Here is a 12576-nt window from a genome sequence, read left to right on the forward strand (position 1 = left end):
TCACGACATATCTTACTGCCAGCTGACCTCTCCAGCGGCCAGCCTACTAATAAGATTATAATTTTTCAAGGATTGTGCAGCCAGCTTCATCAAGGGACGATAACCAAGTCCATCCAGGTCTGTGAGATGGAGCGGTACATGTACAACCTATTATTAATTGAATAACTAAAGAAATAATCATAATGAAAATAGTTCTGGACGCTGCTGAGAGAGATTCGGCAAAACTGTTTCAATTCCTGAGTTTGGTTACCTATTCGTTTTCATTCTGATTATTTGTTTAGGCTACAGCGCGTCCGTCAGCTTAACAAAGCCTGATAGGTTAGTGAATGTCAGTGCAGTGTGATACCATAAAAATGAGTGGTTGGATTTGCCGTCAATCAAGCTGGATCAGCTGTTCGTACATTAAAAAAAAAAAAAAAAAAAAAAAGGCACTGTAGTTATACAATGTAGTTAATGCAACTGTGTGCAAGACTCCCTCCTCCCCCGAACCTCCAGAAGATTAGGTACCACCGGCAGTCCTGCACCAGTCAAACGGTAATTAAATTAGTCAAGATTTGTGAAATTAAATGACATGGTTTGCTTATTACCATAATGTGAAATTGAAATCTGATGCGCATGTTAAAAGTTCAAGTCCTTTGCTTTGTATTTCCTTTTTTGTTTTTAATCGGAAGTGTTCTAAACTGATTTTTTTTTTTTTTTACTATTTTGCACAACAGTGTATTTGGTTATTGGATCTTCTGTTAAAAAAAAAAAAAAAAAGATTGTTCTTTATTTTTCAAAAATAAAACATCAATGCATGAATAACAAATCAGGTTGCCAAAATAAAATCAGTTAACATCAGTAAGTACCTAGTAATTAGAAAATAATATTTTTTTCTGTTTTCATAAGTATATTATGACCTTATCTCAGATGGGGGCATGCGGTAGACTAGATTTTTTGGAAAAGGGTACGGGGCCCAAAAAGTTTGAAAACCACTGGTTTAGCCTTCAAGTTTGATTTTCTTGTTTTTGTGTACTGCACTGTCAAGATGCTTGACAATAGTATATTTTCTTAGATGATCCAAGACATTACAAGTTGAGCAAAACAGAATCCCACCATCTGCATGCAAAGTCCCCTTTTCGTAGCTCTGAACACGATCTTCTGTTGAAATTAATTTAGCTTTTTCTTAATTTGTCAGCTGGCTGCATTTTTAATGTTAATCCTACACTGCAAGCTAATAAATCAACACTATCTAAACAACCACATTAAACTTCCCGCCTCTGACTCACATGTTATTGTACAGTATGAGGAATTCACCAATCATGAAGCCGGTATTTGTTTGACCCCGTTGCCGTAGTAACCAAATGCAGGGCATTGACGCTAGAATGTGTACAGCTACTGTAGCGCTGCTTCTACTTGATAAAAGTATGAAATGAACAGGGGAGGTGAAGAGTACAGTAATGTAAAATACTGTAAGGAAAATAAAATGCATATTTTTCACGGTATGCAGTCAAATACAAGATTTCTGTGAAATTTGTGATATTGTGAATTTTCCGGGACCCTACATATAAGGCTAGTATGATCTGTGCTCAATCTGTATCTGGTTATTACCTCCTCCTCACACTGCCTTAGTAACTGCCTGGTCTAAAATACTCTCTCCCTGACTCTTCTGCTCGCTTTCCTGTGCAGGTCTTCTGCTGGTTCTGTGACACCGCCTGGTTTCAATAAGTGGTACTTTTAACACACACTGAGGCACCTAGTAAAGTTAGCACCTTAAGTGAATATGGTTTGCATATCAAATACATCCCTCACAGTATTTTCTGACGTAATTTGCATACATTCCCATACATTAACATTATTCATTATACAGGCTAACTTCACTATAACAAACCCTTCTTATAAAGAACACCCGTTTTTAACGATCAACAGAAGAACCAATTTTTTCAATGCAAATTAGCCCTATTAGAACGATCACGAACAGGATCCACCCGGATACAATGATCTCAGTACTGACTGACAATGAACTTTCTCCAGTGTCAGGTGTGTTATTCTCTCAGTGAAAACAAAGACCATGGTTGACTAATTCAAAGATAACGCTAATTCAAAGACGACCTATTATAGTACGAATCATGCACGACGAATGCAATCGTTGCCTGCCAGTCATCTTCACAGACTGCAACCAGAGGTATTTAGTAAGTATGACGTTTTAGTGAGGAAAAATGGGCACTACATCCCAACTCGTAGTCTTGCTGTAAATCATCTGTTTCCATAATTTGTGTTGGTACTATATATATTTATTCTGCTCACACAAAATGTTCGACACCAGAAAAACAGTTTTTGCTGATTCTAATTCCGTTTCATCGTATCGGCAGTTAGAAAGTATAAAATTGAAAATGACTGCAATAGTAATCAAAATTATTTATCAATATCTCCCTTACAATGCAGATCTCTTTCTCAGTTTCATGTAGGGTCAGCAGCAGGGATTTTGCATGCTCTCACATTGCCCTTGATTTCTCAGCTCATAAGCTATTCTTCAGCAAATGTTCTAACAGCAATGGTGCAAAAACATAGAAAACTGAACCACTCTGCATTTTTAAATCTACAATGCTACCCCTGTATTACAGAGTCAATGCTATTTGTGCACACACTTATGACAAGAAAACAAAAGTGTAATGTTATTATCGAGCAAATAAAAAAAAACATGACTACTTAAGGGCTGCCTTAGAATGAGGTACCATTCAATGTTTGTGTTTACTGATTTGTTTTTATTCTTTTTTTTAGTATTTGTAGTATTTAATGTGCCCAGTTATTTTACCCCCAATTTTCTCCCCAATTTGGAATGTCCAATATTTTTTTCCCCTCACCGCAGCAATTTCCCACACAGCTCAGGAGACCTGAAGGTTCAGTGGGGGTCCTCCAATCCCACAACCGAGCCAGCTTTTTACACCTAGGAACTCGAGAGCGGATGTCAGCGAACTACCGACCTCTGGAGGACAAAGGCCAGCCCTGCAGGTGTCTGCTTTTGAGCTCACTGGGTGCCTGGCAAGCAGGGTTCGCTGTAGCATGATGGGGAGGAACAGTCCTTGCTGGTTTTGGCTCCCTAACCCACAGAAGCACCAGAGCCAATGCAATGCTCCCTTTGGAATTCCCAGCATAGACCGGTGACTTTGCACAGCCAGGACACAAATCTGCACTGTATGACTCACCCTGCACACCACGTGGCTGCGCTTTTACCAGGGGAGCCACTGGGAGACCTGTTTTTATTTTATTCTTACCCTCTCCAGTAGGCTCATTTCTTGAAACTCTGGGCTGGTGTTGGACAACCGCTGTAAGGAGTGTGTCAGGTCATAGTTGGTAGCAAAGTAAAACCCATCTGTATTCAATACGTTGTTGAGCATTGCTAAGAAACACTTGTTATCTTGCATCTGGGGATAAAAAATAAAAAAATAAAAAAAAAAGATATAAGCAAAAAGCGCTTGACTTTACAGATTCAAAGGTGTACCTAGAAAACGGCAGGAACAGGTTGTTTATGCAACGCTTATTATATTTAAAATGGTGTGGTGTTATCTTAATCAACAAATTCTTCTTTATATTCATTTTGTATCATTTTCTGTTTCAGTCATCACACCCATCAATCATCCAAGTTAAATCGCACCTGCGGCTTCAATACACCTTCAGAATCATGTCTGGCTTCTAAAGTTCCTCCCTGCAACACTCTGCGTATAGAGGATGAAGAAATACATCGAGAGTTTTGTTCAGGACACAGGTTTGCTTTAATTTCCAAGTTTTAAAAAGTCACCAGGATGTGAGGACTGAAATAGCAATTCATATAAAGTGTGTCTAAAAAACAGAAGAATACATTCATAAAGATATCTCTGGTATTTCAATCCCATGCCAAGTCCCTCCAGATTGGGGGAAATGACTGGCTGTCTCCCACTGTCAATTTTTTTAAGGCAACACCTCTGTAACAACTCAGTACCAAATTATGTTCCCTTCTAACACAAGGAAAAAAATAAAAATAAATAAAAAAAGGACCTCAACAGGGCATTACGAATGAACAAGTGCCTAAACTCTGCCCCAGAGTCAGAGGGCAGTTCAGGTGCCCATCAGTGATTTTATATTCTGTTCTCAAAGAACTGGATTGAGACCATCAGGCAGCCAAGAGCCACCCACCAGATCACTGACAACTATGGCTGGATTCAAACCGAAGACCAAGAGGTGAAAAACTTAATTTATTATCAATAATCTCTGTAAATCCCAACATATCAGGTTCAGCTTCATGACTAGGAAACTAATAAAAAAAAAATCTAATCTGTCTGCAGGTATCGTGTTACTTTCAGCTCTGCCAGCTCTTCTACGCAGCTCACTGTGCCTCTTTTTTCCTACTGTATAATGCCTGTACATTAACCACCTCCTGGATATACTCCATTTAGAAGGCTCAATTTGTGTCCTGTCTGAAATAATCCAATTACTTCTGCAATATCTTATTCTGATAAGATATTGATTAGTTACCCACTGTAACAAACATTACGCTTAGAATTACCCAGGATACAACATTAAGCCAAAAAAAATACAATACAAATATAATGTGAATTAATGCATTCTATTGGTTAGCCTCCCTAATCAAAGACCAAGGCTTTGCACGATTTATGAATCCACCAACCCTACTGCAGATTTGTAAATAAACAAAAACAGCAATAATAAACAGAAGAAAAAAAAAATTAATAAAGAAATGACATTGACGGGACAACCATTTTCTTCTTACCTGCTTCCATTCTCTAAACTCTGTGAGCTGCAAAGAAATTATCTTTTTTCGAGTAAAAAGTAAAACAAACCAAACACACATTTTTATGGCTAAATACAACTTCATTGAGAAAAAAAATTGCATATTATAAATAGAACATAAAAGCATTTCAGAGTATTCTACAGGTTTAATCCTACCATTAAAAAAGCAAAGACCTCTGTACGCAGTATACATACAACCGCATAAAGGGTGTCACACAAACAATATTAATCCTATTATCACCAAATACCTTTTATACACTCCATAATTCTATACCAGATATCCAAAAAAGAATATACCTGGTTATCTGTCAAGTGCAGCACAGTCTTTTTGTAAGAAATTATGTCAAATTCTGTAGCCTTCCAGATGTTGTGACCGAATAAATCTCCAACCTTTTTCTTTTTGGTAATAATGATAAGATACATGCCTGTAAATAAAAGAAAAAGGGGATGCATCTTTTTAACTAAAAAGTGATCAAACATTTCTGACGGCTTTGTTCTTTTCTGGGAGTATCTGGGACTGCTCAACTTCATACAGATCTACTTGCCGTTTTACCCCCTGCAACAGAAAACTAACAGATCATCATCACTGATTTTCCCAATCAGGTTTCAAGTAGAGCCATCATTGTCCTAAAGTATGACAGAGGAGCAAACAGGGCTTCAGAGTTCTGAAACCCTCACTGTAATGGCTGCTTAGCTTTAAACCCTCAGCAGTGGACATTACCGGATAGAATATTTACCTTTTCACATGCCCTCGCATACAGTACTGTCGCAGTGGTTAACTTCGAGCAGGTAAATGTCTGAGGCCTAATTTATTATCGCTTAATCTTCTGACCTGTGTCCATACCTACCTATCTGTTCGACACCTTTGAGTCCATGTCTATATCCTAACTTTTTTTTATTACTTGGATGGATAAACCAGATGCCCATCTAGTTAAGTTATCTACATCTGTGCTTTAAGAATTATATACAATATGGACAATTGTGAAAGCAAATTAAAGAAGCAGTCATCACTCCTACAGAGAAACTGCTCATCACAAATCTCAGAGGAAACAATGCATGTTACTGCTTTTCTAGGTACAGCATGTAAAAACAAAGCGATTGCAAATTGCTTGAAATTATATGGCACTACACTTTATGAACTTCTACTGTCAGAAGTTTTCAAAATAGCTGAGAATTTTAACACATTAATTAATATACAGAAAGCAGACATCTAGGGACACCTCTTGTTGCCTTCCTTGATAGCCAGCATACCTGCAACCAGACGAATTGTTCCCATAATTCCACATATTGGTCTAGTGACAGCAGAGGGAGGGATGTCCTTCTTAACTAAGAAAACAATGAAAAAACTGTATCAGACATGTCACATTGCAGTTAGACCGGCACTAATATATACACTGCTGAAAGAGATCCAAAATAAAAAGCAAAGACTTGTTTTTGGAAATGTAATTATTTATTTCTTGGGAATGCTTGTTATTTTTTTCTATTTCTATTTTGTTGATGAACAGAATTCACCACGAGTCCAGACAATGCTGATTCCAGACCACAGTTCCATTCCATTCCAGCTTCATACCTGTGAGGGTCATTTCCGTAGACACCCTGTCAATGGCGAGAACATCATTAGCTCCATCATCGCAGGCTTCTATGTAAAACTTCTCAGGGCTTGTGTGCCTGCAAAATAACAACAGAAAAGAAATAATAAAATGAAAAAACCAAGCTTGTCTGCATATTGAAATGTAAAGTCTGTGCCTAAGTAATTCTGCAGAAAACTGGTTATGATTGTTTGCTGCATTGTATAGTGCTTTATTCATATAACTTTAAGGAATGTTTTGTTATTCGCTGTTTTTAAAGTGCATTTCAATAAAGTCAGGTTTACAGTCTAGTAAACCTTTTCTAACTGTTAGAGCGGGTTTGGAAGTTTAGCACTCACAGTTTAACCTAAGAGAATGTTTATAAACACTTAAAATACAGTCCTTAAAAATATTCCCCAAAACAGACCTCAATTTAAATCCTAAAAATTATTAAATTTTTAACAATCCAATGAAAAGTGATTTTACAGCCCACAAAAGTCTCTTCATTTGGCAAGCTAAATGTGTGACAAATTAACTAGCTTCTTTATTTGTATGTAAGGATGTATTTATTTTAAAGTAAATAGCAGAAGGTATAACAGTATACCAATGCAGGTCTGCTGCAACTAGCTATAATATTGAACTGCCATACCTTACAAGCTTGTGAAAGCTAAGGAGAACAAAGGGCTATTTATTTCTGAGTTCTGGGTTACAGCAGTCCTTCAATTGACAGAGATGCATGTGTTTAATGATTAATGTAGTAGCATGGAGGACTGCATCATATGACCAAGCTCAGTAGATGGGTCAGGTTAAACAGTAGTGGGTGAACAATTCAACAGAATCACTTCTAAAGTGAACAGGGATGGGTCAGTGTAGTCAAATACACAAAAATAAATATTTGAATAGCATATTACATATTCGAGTACACAAAAAAGACATTAGCTACTTTTGTACACAGGCAATAATTTAAAAACGAGTTCTCTACTTGCAGTTAGTGCACTGTTTGTCAGTAAGTGTTAGAAATAGAAGGAAATCTGTTTCCCAAAAACTAAATAAAACATATCCTACAGTTGGAACTTGAAAGAGAGCACCTATTCAGCTCAAAATCAGTCCTCTTTCAATCATGTCACATTTAACATCTGCAGATCACATGATAAACCACTTTATATAGCTATAATATTTAATGTTTATAAACAAACACACGGTAATCCTTAAACCAACGTGTGTGTGTGTTATTTTTTCTTGTTTCAGATATTGCTGGGAGGCATTCATTTTCATCACTCCACTTACCAGAAATGGGATCATAACAAGCATTTACCAGAAACCTTCAACAAAGTAAGATTTCGATACCTACAGTGTGGGATGGCTATAATCCAGTAACTATTAACTTGTATCTGACCCCGATAAACTCAAATAAGATAGCCAATAAACGGACACCATCAAAATCCCTATGTTGCTTAAATTTACTCTACTTGGCATGCTTACATCAAGTTACACAGAGACAGGTACATTTGAGATGGTAAAATATGAATGAGTTTGTTGGCAGTTCCTACAGTAGGTAAAGACAGGCTTTATTATTAAAACTGCAGCGAAAAACAAACAAACCCCATGATTCAGTTGTTTGGGTATCCAGAACGTCAAATATTGTGTGTAGACCAGTATACTGGTAAAATATGAATAAATAATATATATATTAAATACACACAGTAATACAGGCGGCTTATTGTTCATTTATACTGCTTGTCAGGTTGTCTCGGTTTGTAATAATGTATTTTCTTATCGCTTCCCACAGGCGCGTAAGTCTGTCTGTGCAGATACAGCGTAGTGACAGCAGCCGACTATGCTCAGAAGATACACAAACTCAAATAAATGTTTCACAAAAACGCAAACACGAGCCCCATTTGTTTCTAACACCGCTGCTCGGTATAAAACACATTTTATTCCGTGGTTACTGTTCGGGGGGGAGAAACATTTGTACTGTACTCACAGTTTGAAGCGCTCGTAGGCTGCCGCCATCTTTACTCCGGTGTTGTCTGTCTGACCTCGATGACGTGTCAGAGCTGGAAGAGGCGCGGCGAAATTTATTACCATAATTTAACCGTGCGGGAGATTGCGGTCCTTGGATAGTCGTTCAAGACACAGCCTCTGTCACTTTAAAATATGAATATAAAAAATGTAAAAAAAAAACATCTTATATAAATTTATTTATACTACATGAACGTGTTCCATATAGGACCGACAAAGCATTTATTAGGCCTATTAACTTTCTGTCATTGATGATGATATTACGCAAGCTTGCATTGTACGGTATCAACTAAAATACGGTGAAATCATATTTTAAACACATTAATAAAATCTTTAAAAATGGTATACTGGATTAGTTGCCTTGATATATAGAAGTTTTAGAGATTTGAATCGGTGGGCCAGTGGCGCAATGGATAACGCGTCTGACTACGGATCAGAAGATTCTAGGTTCGACTCCTGGCTGGCTCGGGCATAATTTTTGTTTATTTGTTTGTTTTTCATTTTAACATAATATTAAAAATACTAATTGTACCGTTTTTTTTTTTTTTTTTTTATCAATATCATACCTAATAATTATATATATATTACAATAGACTACTTTGAAAAATAGACTAGAAAAATAATTATTTTCAAATAAAAGTTACGTATATTAACAATAATTGACTTATTGATGTTGTTTGATGAAACCACGTATACCTTTGGTGTTTTGAGCCTAAAAGTTGTTTATTTATTTTTTTGTTAAATACAAGTGGTATTAAGTGGACGCAACTGACTCTCAAAGCCCCTAGCCTATGAGACAGTCTAATGATCGGGACAATGAGCATAACCCCAGTAAATGTACAGTCACAGACAAATGTTTGACACCTTATGCTTATAACACAATTCAAGGTACAGTCACATATTAAGAAAGCACATTTAGTAAGGGTTAAGTGCTTTTTAATAAAATAAAAAGCGAAATACACATGTTCTAGGAATTTAATAAATAATCTTTATATATATATATATATTAAAAGTATTTGTTCATGACAAAGGTTTCGGCACCCCTGCTGTAGTATTTTGTGCGTCCTCCTTTTGCTTTTATTATGGGTTTCCGACGTTTATGATAATTGTTAACCAATCACTTGAAATCTGGGAACATTCTTTTTTTTTTTTTTTTTTTAAATAAATTTAGTCGTTGCCAATTATTTTTATTATTTCTTCCAATTTGGAATTGCCAATTATTTTATTATGCTCAGCTCACCGCTACCACTCCTGCGCTGACTCGGGAAGGCGAAGACGAACACACGCTGTCCTCTGCTTTTTTTCACACTGCGGACTCACCATGCAGCCACCCAAGAGCTACAGCGTCAGAGGACAACGCAGCTCTCGGACAGCTTACAGCAAGCCCGCAGGCGCCCGGCCAGACTACGGGGGTCGCTGGTGCGCGGTGAGCCGAGGACACCGCCCCCTCCACGCTCTCTCTGGTGCCATCTGGAATTGTCGCTCTGCTTCCAACAAAGCTCACTTGATCTCTGCTTTTTGCCTCTCACCTCTTCACCTCTCTCTTGACTTCCTACCTCTCATTGTAATTTGGACCACCCCTGATAACACTCTGTACGACCTTTCCTCTCTGTCCTCTCCCACTCTCCTTGCCCCTCTGGATGGGGTGAGGGAACAGGACTTCAGCTCGCTCCCTCCCTGCTCTTTTCTATCCCCATGCTCTCTCCTCTATCTGTTAGCACCTTTGAGTTTCACGCTGTTAGTCACCTCCCCTTGTCGCCTCCTCCTCATTGTTCTCTACCACCCTCTTGGACCCCTTGATTTCTTTCCTGATGAACTCTCCCTGCTGCCTTGGATCTCTATCACTCGCTTCTCTCTTCCTTCTCTACATTAATCTCTGCCAAATGCTCCTACTTCCACCACCATCATTCAGTCTTCCACTAACAATCCCAGTAAACTTCTTTACCTTCTCCTCCCTCCTTAGCCCTCCCCCTCTTCTATTTTTCTAAATATAAACCAATATTGCAATGCTAAGAGTAACCAATAAGACAAGTTGGTTTTAAAAAGTAGTTAACAGCTTATATTGCGTATAATTGTTCAAAGGTATTTACAAAACTTTTATTACTGCATCTCAAAATGCTTAACTAAATTAGACAATCTGAAAATAATAATGCAAACCTCCTTGTTGCTGCAAACATCATTATTCTCATCCACCATTAGTGTCAGGGCCCGTGTATGTGTGACCTGGATGAGGTGAAAGGATTAAATGCGGGGACAACCCACACGTATACATGCTATAGCGAGGACCCAGTGTTCAGCTGAGTTAACCAGAATGGAAACTGCTAAATATCTGTCGGTTATCTCGGGCAGTTAAAATTTAAGCCTAATATTTTAGGGACCCCAACAGCTGTTGTTAAGTCCGACCCAGGAATTTCACATAAGGACTAACATAACTGGTGCTAATTGGAAACCGCCACAGAAATAGAAAGGGAGCTTGAAGCTCCATTAGGGAGTGGACTGCCAGAGGGCTGGTAACAAGGGGAAATACTGTGTGTTTTATGCAATGAGTGCTGTGTGTAGAGCAAAGAAGATATTGTGTGTTTATACCTGAAGACTATATGTATGTGACCAGTAAACAGCTAGCTGTCCGGTTTAGTAAAAGAAAACCAATGAAGGCTTTGCCCAGCCTGGTAGATTAAAGGTGTGGTTTGTTGGCCGTACCAACCCTTTAGTTTGGGGAAAAACAAGTTTAGTCAGTGCTCCCAATTGGAGTTAGGCTTTTGTTTTGTTTGTTTTTGTTTTATTTTGTGTGGATAATAAAAGTGCACAAAAGCAACACTTCTTATGCCTGCATTGACTCTCCATAGAATTTTTTTGCCTAACTCTCTATATACCACAATGCTTTGCACGCAATGAGACAGAAGTCTCCATTGAAAATCAGCAGAGTCGAGTATCTTGTTGAATAGAATATCTTTTGAAACGCCTTTCTAAATATTATTGGCTGAAGCAGTTTTGAGTGAGGCTGGATTTTCATTGATTTAAAATTTTAGTGTGTGCTCCCATTGGCTAGAAAGGTTGCAGTGTTTTCGGCACAGTGCGAGATTGACAGTTGGAAGTTTGTCTGTTTGTTGGGAAGTTTGTCTGGTTGATTGGAAATTTGCAGGTCAGTACAGCCTTTCGTCTTAATAAATTGACAAATTAATTAATGAATTATTAGATGAATTAACAAATACGTTTGAATTACTGTATGAATTGACAAATTGCTGGACAAATTGACAAATTCACGAATTGACAAACTAACGGCTGGATAGTTTTGGCACAAATGACGCGCCATAAGAAAAGGCTGAAGCAGACACCAGGATCCTGTTTTTGTGTGATCTCTTTGAATTTGTGATCCTAAGATGTTTTGGTTGAGGCACCAAGAAGACAATAGAGGACACAAGACAATACAACTTCAGTTATATGGCTGTCTTTGTTTGCAAGAATTTGCTCAGAAGTTATTTTATCTCAATCCATTTTAATACATTCTGAAAGAAACAAGAAGCCATAGGTTCTCAGTCTGTAATGCATGAATCATTGAAGTATTTTTCTGACCAAGAACCTTTTGTGATAGACAGAAAGAATCAATGCTGTAAATCTCCCTCCCGATCAGAAAGGGTGCCGTACGCTTCCCCATAGATGGGTCGACTCAGCAGTGGGCGGAAACAGGAAGTCTGACATCTTGGTGGAGGCACGTAGCTGTCAGTAGACGAGACGACTCCCCTGTGATCAGCTTCGGGCCAAGCAGCGATTGGTTACACCGGGGCACCGAGCTGATTACAGGGAGGAGTTGGGTGGTACAAAGGGGACGCAGCTACGCAAGTATGGCCCCTTGCGCTGAGAACGTAACTGACGGCCGGAGCTTTGTTTGTTGTTTTTGTATTGCGTGTCTGTTTGTTGTTGCAGAGGAGGATTAAGGAGTCAGGGGCTGCTGCTACAGAGCCAGTCCACATCACTGAGCACTTCCCTTCCCCTCACAGCACCAGCACTCACCACCGTCCCGACTTTTGAAGAGCACTCTTTTGTGCACAGGACGTGGGCCCTCCCTCTACCCGATACCATCGTTGGTAGAGGGGCGGCCCTTTTTGTTATTTGTTAAAATAAAACACTGACGTTTTTGGGAGAAATACTGTTTGGACATTGTCTTTGTTACCGCACCACTCGCACAGTCACACCGTTATAGAAGTTTTGCTTGTCAATATTT

The 12576-nt window shown here is 38.4% G+C and overlaps 1 protein-coding gene and 1 non-coding gene across 3 annotated transcripts in view; one reads left to right on the forward strand and one right to left on the reverse strand.

Moving 5' to 3' along the window:
• LOC117394892 (phosphatidylinositol-3-phosphatase SAC1-B) overlaps positions 1-8407 on the reverse strand; it is a 32429-nt gene extending 24022 nt beyond the window's left edge. Inside the window, exons 1-6 of one of the 2 annotated variants that reach the window (XM_033993581.3) lie at positions 8317-8407; positions 6335-6432; positions 6016-6090; positions 5062-5189; positions 4745-4771; positions 3255-3404 (exon numbers count right to left, since the gene is read on the reverse strand). In XM_033993581.3, the coding sequence (XP_033849472.1) occupies positions 3255-3404; positions 4745-4771; positions 5062-5189; positions 6016-6090; positions 6335-6432; positions 8317-8345 (507 nt within the window). In that variant the 5' untranslated portion in view covers positions 8346-8407. The remainder of the gene's footprint in view (positions 1-3254; positions 3405-4744; positions 4772-5061; positions 5190-6015; positions 6091-6334; positions 6433-8316) is intronic. The other variant, XM_033993582.3, reaches the window with a different exon arrangement.
• Positions 8408-8749: 342 nt separating this feature from the next.
• Positions 8750-8822, forward strand: trnar-acg (transfer RNA arginine (anticodon ACG)). The gene has a single exon. It is a non-coding gene; the product is annotated as a tRNA-Arg (tRNA).
• The last annotated feature ends 3754 nt before the right edge of the window (positions 8823-12576 follow it).

This window comes from Acipenser ruthenus, chromosome 3, assembly GCF_902713425.1.
Source record: "Acipenser ruthenus chromosome 3, fAciRut3.2 maternal haplotype, whole genome shotgun sequence".
NCBI lineage: Eukaryota > Metazoa > Chordata > Actinopteri > Acipenseriformes > Acipenseridae > Acipenser > Acipenser ruthenus.